At 46.6% G+C, this 15,451-nt stretch overlaps 1 protein-coding gene across 1 annotated transcript in view; it reads left to right on the top strand.

Annotated features, from left to right (window-relative positions):
- The window catches only part of NUP205 (nucleoporin 205), a 1,887,652-nt gene that overhangs the window by 938,544 nt on the left and 933,657 nt on the right, over window positions 1-15,451 (top strand). Inside the window, exon 23 of the mRNA XM_069628771.1 lies at window positions 11,419-11,533. Coding sequence (XP_069484872.1) covers window positions 11,419-11,533 — 115 coding nt within the window. The remainder of the gene's footprint in view (window positions 1-11,418; window positions 11,534-15,451) is intronic.

Raw genomic sequence — 15,451 nt, 5'->3', positions numbered from 1 at the left:
TATTCGTTTCTTGGGGTTTGGAAAAACTTACTTTGTCCTATAGCTATGATGGGAGTAGTGTCTTCCATCAACACAGTTCTAGTCAGTCTTAGTAAGATCAAAATGCCCTATACTAACAAAACATAATGCCTTCCCTGTCTCATACAAAACGTGTGTAAAGGGGAATGTGTATGCAAAGGAAAGTCCATGTTATAACATAAAAGATCAAGGTGGCTGAGTCAGTTCTCCTCCTCACGCTGGACAACATGGAGTAAGGCAACCCCCATAAACAGGATGACACACTCTGGCTCAGGTTATAAAAAAAAAGCCAGTTCAAAACGTGGGTCGAGGCCTGCTTAGTCTTCCACATTAAAGTCTCTTATTCCAGTTTTCCAAAAGTTATTTCACAGTTCAACAAAAGTTCACGTAGGTCTCCCTGAGTGGGGCTCAGACCTTGCAATAACAGCACTTGCAGGGATTCCCTGTCCCAAGCTTTATTCACATTCGTTAGGGGTTCCCTTTCTCCATCTAATTTCATATTCCAGGTCTCCCTCTGTCAGGATCGGACCTTCTTCTGATGTCAGACTTTTAAATGTGCAAGGCCTTTTCCATAGACCTCTGCAGGACCACTTTGACTTTCATTTTATCTCTCCCCTATGGTATTTGCCCCAGTGTCTCTTGGTCTTGGTAGTTCATAACACAATCAACAAAGTTCAAAGAGATCTTGCTCTTAAAGCAATCACCTTTTCATTTCCCCTTTCAAAAGGATTAATCTTGATCATTGCGCATTTCAGAGTTCATGCACTTGCCGCTTTATAACAAGATTTCATACATTTAGCAGAGATTTTCGAGTGGGCTACTCCCTTTCGCCGGACCATTCCGCTAGTCTGTATAGCTGGCTTCACCGTTATCTTTAACGTTAGTTTCTTTCACGTCTTATCAACATGCAGGGAACCTTCAATTGTGAGATACACTGATGTGGCTTCAATCTTTCCTTGACACAAACTGGCCTTTCCTGTCTTTTGATAGCTCACCGGGTGTGTGCATTCCTTTCTTGTCTCTACGGCTTTGATTCACGTGTCAAGGTTGATACTGCAGGTTTGGCCTCACCTCCCCAACTCTGTCTTTAACACGGGAGTGTTGCTGGCGTCCTTGACACGCAATGCAGGCTTCTTCTTGTCTGGGATCCTGCGTGGACATTCAGGGTTTCCCCACCCTTCGCTATGGTCCCTCGATGGATAGTCCTGCTTCCTGTGGGTTTGGCTTTGCTCCGAAAGACCTGCTCCTGCTACTTCTCGTGTCTCACCTTGCTCAGAGTGTCTCAATGTTCTGCTTTTTAGCTGTGGTGAGCTAATGGGCATCAGATTTATGTGATTACGGTCAAGTGCCCGACTTTGCCTGACCTGATTGACGGGACATGTCCAATGCGATATTTAAGTGTTAGCCTTTTTACTCTGTCGGCCTCTTCCTCGGCCCAGTGTTTGTGTAGAAAGGGGGGGTGGTGGGAGTTGGGATGTTGGAGAATTCCATAAAATAGGATGGGGTTTGGGCACGGGAAAGCAGGGGTGGGGGAAATACCACATCTCGCCATCGGCTGGCTCACCCCCACCCTTCTGCCCCTCCCCCCTTGAAGATCCCTCGCTCAGGGGATCCTCCTGCACTGGTCCACCACCAGGGTCTGGCTCCATAGGCGAGGGCTGTACTCTGGCCACCTGAGAGAGAGAGATGCCCGGGGACTAGCAAGTGAGACACCCTATGGTTTCTCACAGACAGAAGTTGTTTACAATTTGAAGACATTCTTACGTGGCTGCCTGAATAGTGAGCTTTATTTCAGTCATTTACTTTGCAATTACTTGATCATTGAATCAGAGGTAGAGTCTGGCCAACAGACTTAATGTGTTAGGAAGGGAAAGAAGATGTTTAACTAATTCCAGCCTGAAGAAGCACAAGGTATGTGCGGAACGCGTAGCGTTGTTTAACCCTGCTGGTTGAGTGTTGCTTTCCTGGTCTGTTAAGAACGGCTTTCATTTCTTACGCTACGAGTGCTCTGGCTTAAGTTAGTTTCTCTTGATGGCTTGCGAGGGGATTGCTTGCACTTGTAAGGGAAACTGTGTGTGTTATTGACAGTCTTGCCAACTCAGCCCTAGAGCACCAGCTATGTCATGAGGAATAGCGCTACCTGGCACTCCTCCATAAATACCAAAAAAGACCCATCAAAATCCAAAAGGTCTCTGTTAAGCGTCCTTTATTCAGCACATGAAAAACAAAATGCAATACTCCGCAGTGACCACTGGATGTCGGACCTATGCACAGCATGTGAATCTAAGCAGATACAACCATCAGAAATGCTTTAACGGTAAGTAATGCATTGTCATATATTAACTCTCTCACACTCTCTAGTGGAAAACCCTGTGTACATGGCCTAATATGCGTAAAGGAAAACATTTTCAGAGTGTAAATATGTGGTGTATTTTACTGTCATTTTTGTTAATAGAAAAAAGAATGTATAAAGGATCTTGCTCCTTTTACATGGATGAGTAGTAACCCCAAACAAAATACGTTGAAAGTTGAACATAGTACATATGGTCAATTGTTGTATCTGCGCCTCATTGTCTTAGATTCCACTTAAAGGTTTTGGACTCAAATCTAAGATGTCGGGGTAATAAAATTCACATGCAACATGATTTGCAGTAGACCCGAGTATTGTGATATATAGTAATTCACACCGACATATTAAAATTAATAATTGCATAATACATAAGAACATTGAAAAAAGTAATTTATTTTGTTAGAGAAATAGTGCTTAATCAAATGAATTTTTTTTTTTTTTTAATGTATACATTTTCTTAGTTTATGCAACTTGAAGAATGCTTTTGAAGTGGTATCCCTGTCATGGGCCTTTTCTGCAGCTGTTATCATTGTTGAAATACACATGTTGTTTGCCTGGAAGATGAACTTGAAGTCATATTGTTGCATGCGTAAGGCAACAACTCCATCTAGCTTTGATAACGGGCGAAGCGGGCAGGACGGCTTCAGACAAACCTACAGCTGGACATTTATTATATAGTATATTATTTGTGACTGTTGTAGTGCTAATTGTGGTTTTTATTTGATGGGTGTTGTCTAAGGCCTAAATAAGTAACTGTATTTGTTTACACTCTGCCTAACTTAAATTATTAAGAGTGTTCTTTGTGTGCATAACGGAAACCTTCACCAGATGTCACGCCTTCCTAAGTTTAAGCTTTGCTGTTTGATCACACTACCCAGATAGTTTGGCTAGACATTTGTGCCTTTTCCGGTTCATCAGAATAGGGCGTCCTTGCAGAATCTGTCCACAGGGCTGATTCTGAAAATCCATCTCAACACTTCCCATGGACAACGTTCTAAATTAATGTGTACTTTATCACAGTATCTAAAAAATGTTCTCATCTGCGACATTGTGTTGCATACTTGTTTAGCTTATTGTGGTGACCTTTAGAGACACTTTTCTGTTTTATTACCTTATTTTCAAATTTTAAAGTGCATCATTGTCATAGTAGATATTAGCCCTGCCTAACACTACAGGTTTGTCAACCTTAATGCTCACCTGTGGACTTCTGGAAAAGAGCCATCTTCCATAGCTCTCAACCATTTGTGTCGCAAAGGCGGGTGAAATCGCCCGATTTTGTTTTTGGCGGATGAGACGCCCATTGGAATGAATGGGCGTGCAGGAGGCTTGGCGGGTGAGTCAGCCCTTTACGAGGCAGGTGACACACGCCAAAAGCGTGAGGGTTGAGAGCTATGCCCTTCAATTCCTACAGATTTCTTGTGCAGAGTTGTTGTTGCATTGGTTACTAGAACACCTTTTAAAAATACTAATGTGGGAGCCAGATGGCACCACTGTGACTGTGTCAAAGCTTCTCGCGCGTAGAGAGAGGGATCACTCTGAAAGTCATGCCCCAACTCCTTTAAGTCACTGCTTGCACACTCTGGCACAAATTATTTTGGCAGCACTTACCCAGATGCTTAAGATCCAGATAGTCCCCCCCCCCCCCCCCCATCGCACCCCACAGTTTTTTATTCACTAATGCTGTTCCCTCCTTCTGTAGGGAGACACACAATTAATTAATCAATTATTCATTTATAATGTGCTTAATAACCAGAGACCAGTCTCTACGCGCGAGACTGGTATTCAAACCTGTGCTGCTCTGTGTTGTCTTGCTTCCAAGAGAAGCGCATTGCCGCTGAGCTATCTTCCCTCTCTCACATTTCAGTATACATGTATCTGCGTATAATGTATTCTTCAGTGTTTAAGAAAAATGTATACAAGCTCCCTTTTGTTGTTTGTCTAATTAGTTAACAAAATAATTTTTCAGATGATTTAAACTGTCATCACGTCCCAGACCATGATAGTCCATAATTCATCTGTGTTTAGAGTTGGAAAGGAACTCTAGTTCATGATAGGACTATTTTACATTCTATGAACTATTAAGAAAGCATATTACATTCTTGCTGTCAACAGGATTTGATGGGATGGGAATTAAACCAGATCTTTACTAGCCTATAATGGATTATGAATAAGGCTCCCGGTTTTATGGTGTTTATTTTTTCAATATTTCCGTTTATACTTATCCATATGTGTTGGTCATTTTATGTTTTTATCCACGTTTATATTTGCTCTGTAAAAGAAATGATTTGCAACTAGTGCTTTCCTGCATTAATTCAAATTACAAATGCTGTGCTTTGATGCCCGTAATGGGAAGCTCACAGAGCTAGGTTCTTGTAGATCAAGCCAAGATCCATTTTCAGCTTACACATACACATCTGCCCCTCATGCTGAGGATATCAACTTCTCTGTAGCACTTTAAACAATTTTAAAGGGAAATAAGTAACTTTGTTTAGCCTCTCTGTTGTGACACTTTGTCCAGCAAGGTATAATTGTAGAGCTAAACAAGGCACATGAAATCGTGCTCTTTTGTTTTTTACACATGAATACTGAAAGTAATTTGGAGTGCTTTCCACCCGTATTTGTTTACAAATCAGCAAACAAAAAACTGGGAGCCCTAATTATGAACTTCTTTCTAGCCACAAAGTAAAGCAAAATGTACTATTGTGCATTGTTTTGCAATTTTTAAAACATACTTTTAATTTTCCCTGGGCCTGGTGTAACAAACCTTTTATACAATGAACATTAATGTTAGTCCTCATCAGGGTCATTAGTAGCACCTTTGCCTTTAGGGTGCTTCATGGCCTGGGTTCATCAAAAAGCCCTGTTTCTCTTTGATAGTCTTCCCTCACAGCTCCACTAATTGGTGGGATATTTTGTTTAATTCTAATTGTTTACTGTTTTTCTTTTATTTTTTAAATATATTTTTATTTTATTTTTTAAGGTCAAACAAACACACTACAACTGTTTCAAAACTTAGAAAGCATCATATTCCAACACATTTTCAAACTCCCCCCTCCCCCTTTAAACTAGAGCCGGTCCTCACATATTGTTTACAGGAATATCATTGGGTGGCACACTACCTAGACAGCCATCAATCGGGTCCTCTGTTACGTTGTCACCCTGGTGGGGGTTTGCTAACGAGGCCAGCAATTGCCGCCAGGCCAGCAAGGGCCCTGCTGCTTCTTCGCCCCCCCCCCCCGGTGACCGCTTCAAACCAGACTAAGTATCAGCTTCTGCCCACCTCAAGAGGTCTGTCCACCATAACTCCACCCTAGGTCTGTGGGCCGCCTTCCAGCCCATGGCGATCCTACGTTTGGCCAAGACATAGGCCAGGTCCTTCATCTTGCTTATGTGTTTCAAATGCCGGGGTCTAGGGAATAGTCCAAGCATGCATGACCAGGCCGATTCCACATCCAGCACCACCCCCCCCCCGCCAGCCAGTCTCGTCTTGACCTCGTTCCAAAATCTATGCACCTCCGGGCAAGCCCAAAACATGTGTAGCAGTCCCGCGTTCACCTCCCCACACCTGGGGTATTGCTGCATAGCTGATCCCCCAAACTTTGCAATCTTCCCGGGGGTTAAATAAGCCCTGTGGGTAACATACAATTGAAGCTGTTGGAATCTCGCGTAACGGGACACTTTTTTATGGTACCTCTGGGCCCGTTCCCACTGCCCATCTTTCATGGGTCCTCCCACCAACTCATCTTGTCTCAACTGGAGCAACTCCTTCCCTGCCCTTGCTCGCAGGAGCTCATATATCCTCGATATTTCGTGCCCGCCCTCCGACACATCATACATGGTTTCTAGGGAGGCATCTGGATCCTCCGCGAGCACGGTCTCCGGCCATCTTTCTCTAGTCTTTTTCACCAGCCTAGTGTAGGTTATATATTGGCCACCATGTACTCCTGTCTCTTCCTGCAGCCGCTGAAAGTCCACCGCCTCCCCTTCCTGCCAAATGTCCCCGAGGGTGGCTAGACCTACCTGTTCCCAGTATCTGCGGACCGATTCTAGTAGTTGAGTGGCTCCCACACAGAGCCGCCAAAGGGGTCTGCTGGGAGTATGGTTCCGAGTCCCCCCCAATCTTCCATGTCCTGTGCCAGATCTCCTAGCCCAACCTCAGTAGCCGCCCCTTGCCCTCCAGTTTATCTCTGCCCAACCACACCACTTCCATCAGAAAGTATGGGGCTGTATCTTTGCGCAGGAGCCTGGCTTCCGCCGAATCTTCAGTCGAGAGCCACCTGGCCACGTACTGCAGCTGCCCCGCCAGGTAGTAGAGTTCGAAGTTAGGCAGGCCTATCCCCCCCCTGTCACACGGGTTCTGGAGCTTCCACAGAGCCACCCTATTCCTAAAGCTGCCCCACACGAAACCCCTACACAAGCTGTGAAGTTTCGCGAATAGGCTCCTTGGTATCAGAAACGGGACGTTTATAAAGAAGTGCAAGAGTCTAGGCAGGACCACCATCTTGAGCAAGGCCGCCCTCCCCATCATGGTCAGGGGCAATCTGGACCAGAATACCATACTGTTCTTAATCCCCTCTATTGCCTTTTCTGTGTTGTGCTTGTGTTCTGTCTCGATCTTGTGATAAATGTTTATTCCCAAATACCTAAATGTTGCGGGCTGCCATGGTATTGGCAGAACAGGCAGCCTCTGCACCGGGACATTCCTATCTACCCAAAGGGAACAGGCTGGACTTTCCAGGGTTCACCGATATACCGGAGAGGATGGCGTACCGTTCTATCACCTCTAGGACGTACTGTAGGTTTTCTTCTGGGTAGCGCAAATAAAGGAGCATATCATCCGCATATAATGATATCAGATGCTCTCCACTGGCCGTTTTTATGCCCACCTCCCCATATTGTTGAAGCAGGCATATTGCCAGCGGCTCCAATGCCAGTATATATAGCATAGGTGACCAGGGACATCCCTGTCTGGTCCCCCTGCTCAGTTGCCAAGAATCTGAGACCGTGGACCCTGTCTTGACCCTCGCCATAGGGGTGCTGTAAAACAACTGTACCCATCTGAGGTATCCGGGTCCCACTCCGTACCCCTTCAGGACCGCTTTCAGCCAGGGCCATCGTACCGAGTCGAAGGCCTTGACCGCGTCTAACGACACTGTAGCCAGCTCGCCCGTATCCTCCTCAGTTTGGTCTATGACATGGTGTAGCCTCCGGTGGTTATCGGTGATGTTCCTACCCGGAACATATCCCGTCTGATCTGGGTGTATCAGTTTCTTAATCACCCTCTTCAGTCTATTAGCCAGCACCGCTGTGAGTATTTTGCTTTCCTGGTTGAGCATGGACAACGGTCTGTAAGACCCTCGCTCCACGGCCACCTTGCCTGGTTTCAGGAGTGGGATGATTACAGCCTCACGGAGGGACAATGGGAGTTCACCCTTCTCATAGGCCTCGTTGAAAGTGGCAAGCAGTGGCTGGAGCAACTCTTGCTGGTATGTTTTGTAGAACTCGCTGGGCAGCCCATCCGAAACCGGCTCCTTACAAGTGGGCAAGTTCCGAATCACTACCTCCAGCTCATCCGAGGTGACGGGTGTGTCCAACTCGGAACGTTCCAGATCATCTAAGGTGGGCAGCTCAATGTCCCCCAATGTGTCTAGTATGTCTTGGCTCATATCCTCCCCCGTGTCCTCGTACAAGTGTCTGTAAAACTTAAGGAATTCCTCATTTACCCCTTTCTGGGTGTTGCATATGCTACCTCCTTCGCCCTGAATCTCACTAATCACCGAGCGGTGGGGTCTCACTCTTGTACAGCCAAGCCAGCAATCTGCCTGGCTTGTCGCCCCCTGCGTGTATCCTCTCCGTATATTTTGTGTGGCTGAGTCTACACAGTCTATACCAGAGTGCACTGCAGGACAACTGTAGCTCCTCTACTTTGGTTCTGTTATTATGAGCGGTGCTCACGCAACACGTGAGCTCCTCTAGCTCCCTTTCCGCCTCCCGGAGCTCCCTTTCGACCCCCCCTGTAGCCCCTTAACTTGGGAGATAGCTACCCCACGCACCACCACCTTAAACGCTTCCCACAATGTGCCCACAGAGCTTATGCTTCCCGTGTTTGTATCAAAATATTCTTCAATGGCGTCCCTCAGGCCCTCCCGAAACCCCTCATCCTGCAGAGCCTCGGTCCTAAGTCTCCATGTAGGGATCTGCGGTCGTGGGGGCTGGTGTCTCCAGTCCACCACCAAGGGCGAGTGGTCGGAAAGCACTCGGGCTTTGTGTTCTGCTCCTTCTATTTCTCTCACTATCCCGGCTGTTACAAACATGTATTCTAACCTTGTGTACAAATCATGTGGCGCTGTGTAGTGTGAGTACTGTCTGTCCGTGGGATGCAGCCTTCTCCACGCATCCTCTAGGCCTAGGTCTTTCAGTAGGGTACTCAGCGTTTTAGCCGCCGGTGCCGTTTTTCCTGCCCTGACCTTGGACCTATCCATACTGGGGTCTACGGTACAGTTAAAATCCCCCCCACACTACCGTACCCCCCGCCAGGGGGCCAAGTTTACCGTAGAGGGTCCTAAAGTAAGCCGCTGTATCGTTATTGGGGGCGTACAAATTTATGATGTGTACTTCTCTGTTTTCCAAGAGACCCGTTACCACCACCATTCTACCCTCCGGGTCCACCGTAGATTCAAGCACTCGAAACGGCACTTGGGGCGCCACCCACGTGACAACCCCTCTAGCATACGCTGAGTACGCCGCCCCCACAACGGTGCCCTTCCATTTCCTCCCGACCCCCTCCAGCCTTTTCCTAGTGAGGTGGGTCTCTTGCAGCAGGGCTATGTCTACGCGCATCCTCTTTAAATACATCATCACTTTGTTACGTTTAAGGTAGCTGTTGAGGCCCCTGTTGAGGCCCCGTACATTCCAGGTCACAATTCTGAGATTACCCGATGCCATCTAGTCGGTCTATCTCCGTCCCACCCCTCCCCATAATGTTCCCTGTTAACGAACCTTACCCCCCGTCACCCCCTCCCCACCAACCCCCAACACTAGCCCAGCTCCATCCCTGGATCTCAGGCCTACCCACGTCTGGACCCGTGTCATGACCAAGAACAAGGACCCCGTGGGGTGTCACCAATCTAACAGTGACCTAACTAAGTGTACTACTATCGGGTGCAGAGGTTGCTCCCCAGGAGCTCCCAGTCATCTATTTAGGAGAAGTGAATTCAACGGGACCCGCCGGCAGATGCCGTGACTTCCCCCACACAAGCACAATATCAAACTATATTCTAGTCCCAATGTCATAGCTATGGCCTCACGGGTGCCTCTGCAGCGTGCTACTTATCTCCATCCGCTTCTGTCTGGGCATCCGATTCCTGTGGTCGACCTTGCATATCCAGCCATTCCATCGCGTCGCTCGGCGTCTCAAAGAAGAGGGATCTGTTCTTATGAATCACCTTTAACTTAGCGGGGTAAAGCAACATGTAGCAGTGGCCTGCCTCTCTGAGCCTCCTCTTCACCGTTCCAAAGTTCATTCGACTCCGTTGTACAAGCAGCGTGTAATCCGGATACGCTGTTATATTTGCTGACCCCCTTTCTATCGTGCCCCCTTTCCGGAAAAATTCGAGAATCTTCTCGTGGTCACGATAGTTCAAGATCTTTGCAATCAACGGCCGCGGGGGGGCTCCTGGGGCCGGTCTCCTGGTCAGGGCCCTGTGCGCACTTTCGACCGCGAACCCCTGGGTCAGCTCTCCGCCTGTAATCTCCTGCAAAAGCATGGTTTCAACGAAATCCGTGGGGTTCGATCCTTCCATTCTCTCCGGTACCCCCACTATGCGAATGTTATTGCGCCTGGCGCACCCCTCTGCCTGCTCTGCTCTGTCCTCCAAATTGCCCACTCGTTGCACGAGGGCATGAAGTTCCTTGGCGTGTGTATTGCACGCCTCCACGGTCGGGGCCAGCTCCTTCTCCAGTTCCTCAGTGCGCTCCGCGATCGTTCGCACATCCTGGCGCAACAGGTTCACTTCTTCTCGGACAGCTCCCATCTTGAGGTTTAGGCCCTCTTGCAACTCTTTCATGGCCAGGCCCAGCTTCGTCTCCCAGGCCACCTTCAAGTCGGCAATTGCTGCCAGCACCTCCTGGATAGTACCCGGTGGGTCCGTCGCTGCCGCAGGGGTTTCTTTGCTATTGCCCCCTTCCGCGCCCGAGGGCGACATAGCATAGAGTCCATCGTAGGCTGTTTGACCCAGGTTCGCACCACCTTGGAAGACATCTTGTGGCGTCGATTGGGCCCCCGCGCCCAGCTGTATCCTCGCGGGGTTCGCTCGCCGGCCCCTTCACTGCGAGGTTTCGCTGAACCTGAATTCACTCTGCTAGCTCGCCACGACCCATGGCCTCTGCAGTGGGGGCTCGCCCTTATGTTCTTGCCTTCAGCCCGAGGTGCATGCGACCCGTCTGTCTGGTTGGGACCAACCTTGTCTTCCTCAGTTCGTCGGACCTTTTATGGCCCTTTGTCCACAGGCAGCCATCTTGGGTGCTCCCCTTCCTTTGCACGACCGCCACCTTCTTCGGGGTCTGGTTCTGTGAATATGCAGTCTCGCCGTTGGGGAGGGCACGCACCGTGTGCCCCCCCACTTTCATATGCCTTTAGATGCACGGTGGGCTCGAAAGTCCGCCAAAAACCATCACTTTTTTCCCGGATCAGGATCGGATCATCGGGAGCTCCTCCAAGGAACGCCCTCTCACGTAGCCATCAAGCCACGCCCCCCTAATTGTTTACTGTTTTGTGTACTCAAGGGGTATCCCTATTATGCACCTCCTTGTAAATCTTCCATATCTTCTATCCTATGCATCACCGCAATTTAGTACTAAATCAGTTATAGGTGACATTCTTGATATTGGCCGTTTTCCCATTGCACTGAGTAATCTCATTAATATTACTGAATCTTGAAGAAGCACTATTATTAGTTAAGGATTTTCAGTAATTTGTTTAAGCATCCTGTAATGCTTTTCTTATATAGCTAACCTCTTTGTCCTAACAAATGTGTTCTTCTGGTTGGCAGGTCATCTACCAGCTTTGTGACTTCTCGGACACGTCTGGACCCACCATGAGGTATCTAAGAACTAGCCAAGACTTCCTCTTTACCCAACTTCAGCATTTACCATTCTCTGTAAAAGGTAATTTACATACAGTAGGACATATGACTAGTGTTCTTTGCATACTTGAAACTGGGTTCTTGCTTTTGATGTATCAAAGTTGCCAGAGGCAGCAGATTAGCAGAATTTGTTGGATTCAGAATGTCTAATTGGACGGATTTATGTGATCACTGCGCCGCCCGTAGTGTCAACCATGAAAATGTTGACATCCATTACAGCTTAGTGATCGCAAAGATCACTCTGCCCCTCATCTCACTACCCGTGCCCCCCCCCCCAAATCCGTCTAAGCACGCATCTTCTCAGCGGTACTCTCAGAAATGCGCCAGCGACTCCCCTCTATCCCTGCAGCGTCAGTTCTCACCCACTGACGTGGGTCGGTGGTAGAGCCTCCAGATCCTTTATTTTTTTATTTTCATTTTTCAAAAACATTCTTTGCCCCAGCTCTGTCTATTGGAATTGGGGGACATCCCTGCAACCCCTGACCCCATTACCCCGACAAAGAGGATCGAGAGAGACACCTGCAACTCCTGTTCCCCTTAATCTGGGTAATGGGGGTCGGGATTTCATTACTGTTCAGAGGCTTAGTTTTAGTAGTGTGCGACATTTTAAAGTCGCAGTAATGGCACGATTCCTAATTGGGATCGGACTGCTCTAGAGGATGTGTGCTGGTATACGCTTTGTACATTTGCATGCAAAGAATTCTGTAGTAAATGTTGTTGGAAGCCCAGGCATTTTAACTGTGGGAAGATGCTGTCAAAACTTCTACAGTTTATTAAGGTTGGGATGGATTTGTTTAACAAGTATTCCTAGTAAAAGCAGAATCTATTTTGCTGAAGTGGAGTAATCTGGTAGTCGCTGCTACAGGTTTTACACTGAAGCAACTGAGCTTTGGTGATTAGGCTTATGAGGGGCCATGGTATGGTCCTTTAAAATTGTTAGTTAAATTCCATATGTTGAACTGAAAGGAGTAATTTCTTGACGGAGCAACAAAGCAAGATATTTTCATAAGATGTTACTTGGGGAGGAGGACAGGATGTAGACCAAGTTGGAACAAAACCCTCTCAACAGGTTACGTAACAGAGGAGTTGGGATTTACTTTTAGGAGGGGACGGGCTGGTAGCAAAGTGCTAGTAGTCCCATAGACACTCAAATTAAAATACAGCACTGTATAAATATGTATACAATTATTTAGTTTTGGATTAGGATTAAACAGCACTTTCAAATGAGTACTTTCAAATATACAAACAATGCAAGTATGTAGAAAGAACACAGTGATGAAAGACCTTGTTTCCAACTCAATCCAGCAAACACATAGTGGACTAGGAGGGTCTAGGCCACAGTGCAATAAAGGATGGAGGAAAAGGGTGAGAGCAATGTAGGAAAGCAGCTCAGAGGGCCAATGGACACAGACACACACAACTGGGCCTCAATATGGTCCAGTCCACCACTGGCAACAGAAAACAAGGTAGCCACCAGTGGTTACTGCAACACCATGGTTTACTGTGGCACAGGGTGATTTACAGTGATTTATGAAACTAATTCAATAATAAATTGCGTGCATCTTTTAAAACTAAAACTTGTCCATAAAACACCAGGCACTGTGTGGGACCAGGAGAAAATGCCTCGGTCCTGGTAAGTGCTTTTGTATGTCAGTTCAATGTGTTTAAAACTTTTCAAAGTTCTCCCATGGGAAACCGTTATCAGATGCCAATGATCTGCTGTATTATGGGGAATAAGCAGGTACGTTCTTTTTAACCTACAGTTGGAGCAGGAGAGGCAACAAGCCAGGAGAGCCTAACGGACACCCAAAGAAGGACTGACATCTTGACTGTATACTCAAAAAGGGTTGCAGGGGGCTCCAGCAGAAGGCCCTCTGACTGCGAAAAGAGGTCGGATCCTAGAAACGTGGGGAAAAAAGCAAAATATGTAGGAGTCCCCATTAAGGACTGGTTGCTTTCTCTGATGCACCTGTGGAGAAAAGTGAAATATTGGTTAATTTTTCCTCTAACCTTGGCAGACCTATGGCAGTTGGCTCCTTTGATTATTATGCAAGAATATTTGGAATCTCTTTAGACTTGTTTTAAGTGGCTTAAAAAAATTACCTGCATTGAGCCATTGTCCAGGGTCCCCTGTAAGCCCCTTGACATTTTAGGATACAAATTGGAATTTTAGAAAGGACCATTGATTTATTATCGGTTTTATGCAAAACATCACTGGTGTTCTCTATGTACTATTTCTTTTATTATTTATTTGAAGAACAGGGATGGCAATTTTGATCAGAAATTACTTAGAATAACACATGTACAGATGGCGGTGGTATTCCCTCAAAGGGTGCCCATAAAATAGCACAAAGATTAGAACAAGTGGGAGCCAGTTGGAGTTTGTAAAAAAATAAAAATAAAAATCATACAACAGGGACCAAATAACAGGCGACTTATAATGGTAACATTAACACAAGAGGGCGGGGAGGGCTTCAAACTAAAGAGGAATAATCTGTAAGCATACACAATTACATTATTAATGCATCACTGAAGGGGTTGGTTGGGTCAGGTCGGAAGGATGGCAGAGAGGGTATTGGGAGATTACTTCCTTGTTAAAGGAGGAAGTTTCATTTGAGCTTTGAAGAGATCCACAGTTTGTTTGCCTTTGTGATGGGCCTGGGGTTCATTGGATAGGGGTGAGTAGGCAGAAGGAGCAGAAGCGAGTTGAGGCACAGTGAGGTTGAATGCAGAGGAGGAGCGAAGGTAACGAGAGGGTGAGTAGGCAGAGATGCAATTAGAATGTTACTGGGCAGCAAGACAGTTCATATCTTTGTATACTAGGAGAAGAAATTTGAAAAGAGAAAGAGAGCCATTGTGTGTGGAGATCCCAACCAGCATGATGTTGGTAAGTGGAAGTGGTAAAGAATCTGGGTCGGTTGTTGAGTGCGGGTAGCAAAGTTGAGGACTTTGTCTAGAGGATGGAAGTAGTAGAGCGGAAGACCAAGGCCTACACACAAGCAGTAGTCCAGTTTTCTGAGCGCATGGTGGAGATTACAGTTTTCATATATGGACAAATATTTCAAATGTTGAAAAGCTATATATGGGCATCAGAGGGAGCTGTATTGATAAATTATTGAATTTGCAGGTTGCTTTTAAAGAAGATTCCAAGGTTGCAAGCCTTGGGACAAAAGAGCAAGATGGTCAGGCAGTAAGGAGATAGAAGCGGGGATAGTAGGGATAGCTGGGAGAAAGATGACTTCGTTTTTGCAAAACTCCACATGAGGCAGTGGATAGACATCCAGTGAGGAATTGCAGCAAGACAGTTGATAACTTGTTCCGAGATGGCTGGGGTGAATGACGGGAAGGAGAAAGATGTGAGCTCTGTCAGCAAATAGGTGATGGTGAAAACCAAAGGGCGAGATACGTTTTCTTAGGGAATAGGTATAGAGAGTGAAGAGCAGAAGTCCAATGACTGATCCTTGGTGAAAACCAACAGGGAGATCATTTGGGTCAGAGGTTTGTAAGTTCCACAAGATGTTATGATCGACCTTCCAAGTAGTAGGCTATCCAGGCTAGAGCAGATTTGCAAAACTCAAGGCCTTGAGAGTGAGAAGGAGGGGAGGGGTGGACGATTATTCTATTTTGAAAGCATCTGAGCTGTCCAAAAGGATGAGTATAGAAGAGATTTTTTTTTTTCATGGTGAGCATTAAAGGGAAAGTTGGAGACATGCATGAGTGCAGTCTTACTGTTTACTGTGAATGCTAGATTGAAGTGGATCTCAAAGATCTTTAACGTTAAAGTACTTGGTGATTCCTTTGAAGATCACTCGCTTAAGGACCTTCGAATAATGGGGAACGAAGAAAACTGGTCAATAGTTCATCGAGGTCAGCAGAAGATGTTTTCAATAGGGGTAGGAGAGTGGCAGATTAGAGAGAGAGAGAGAGAGATAAGGGCAGG

This window comes from Ambystoma mexicanum, chromosome 12 (assembly GCF_040938575.1).
Source record: "Ambystoma mexicanum isolate Mex_15411 chromosome 12, UKY_AmexF1_1, whole genome shotgun sequence".
NCBI classification, from domain to species: Eukaryota; Metazoa; Chordata; class Amphibia; order Caudata; family Ambystomatidae; genus Ambystoma; species Ambystoma mexicanum.
The sequence above is the reverse complement of the archived record's forward strand: the minus strand, read 5'-3'. Positions and strand labels throughout refer to the sequence as shown.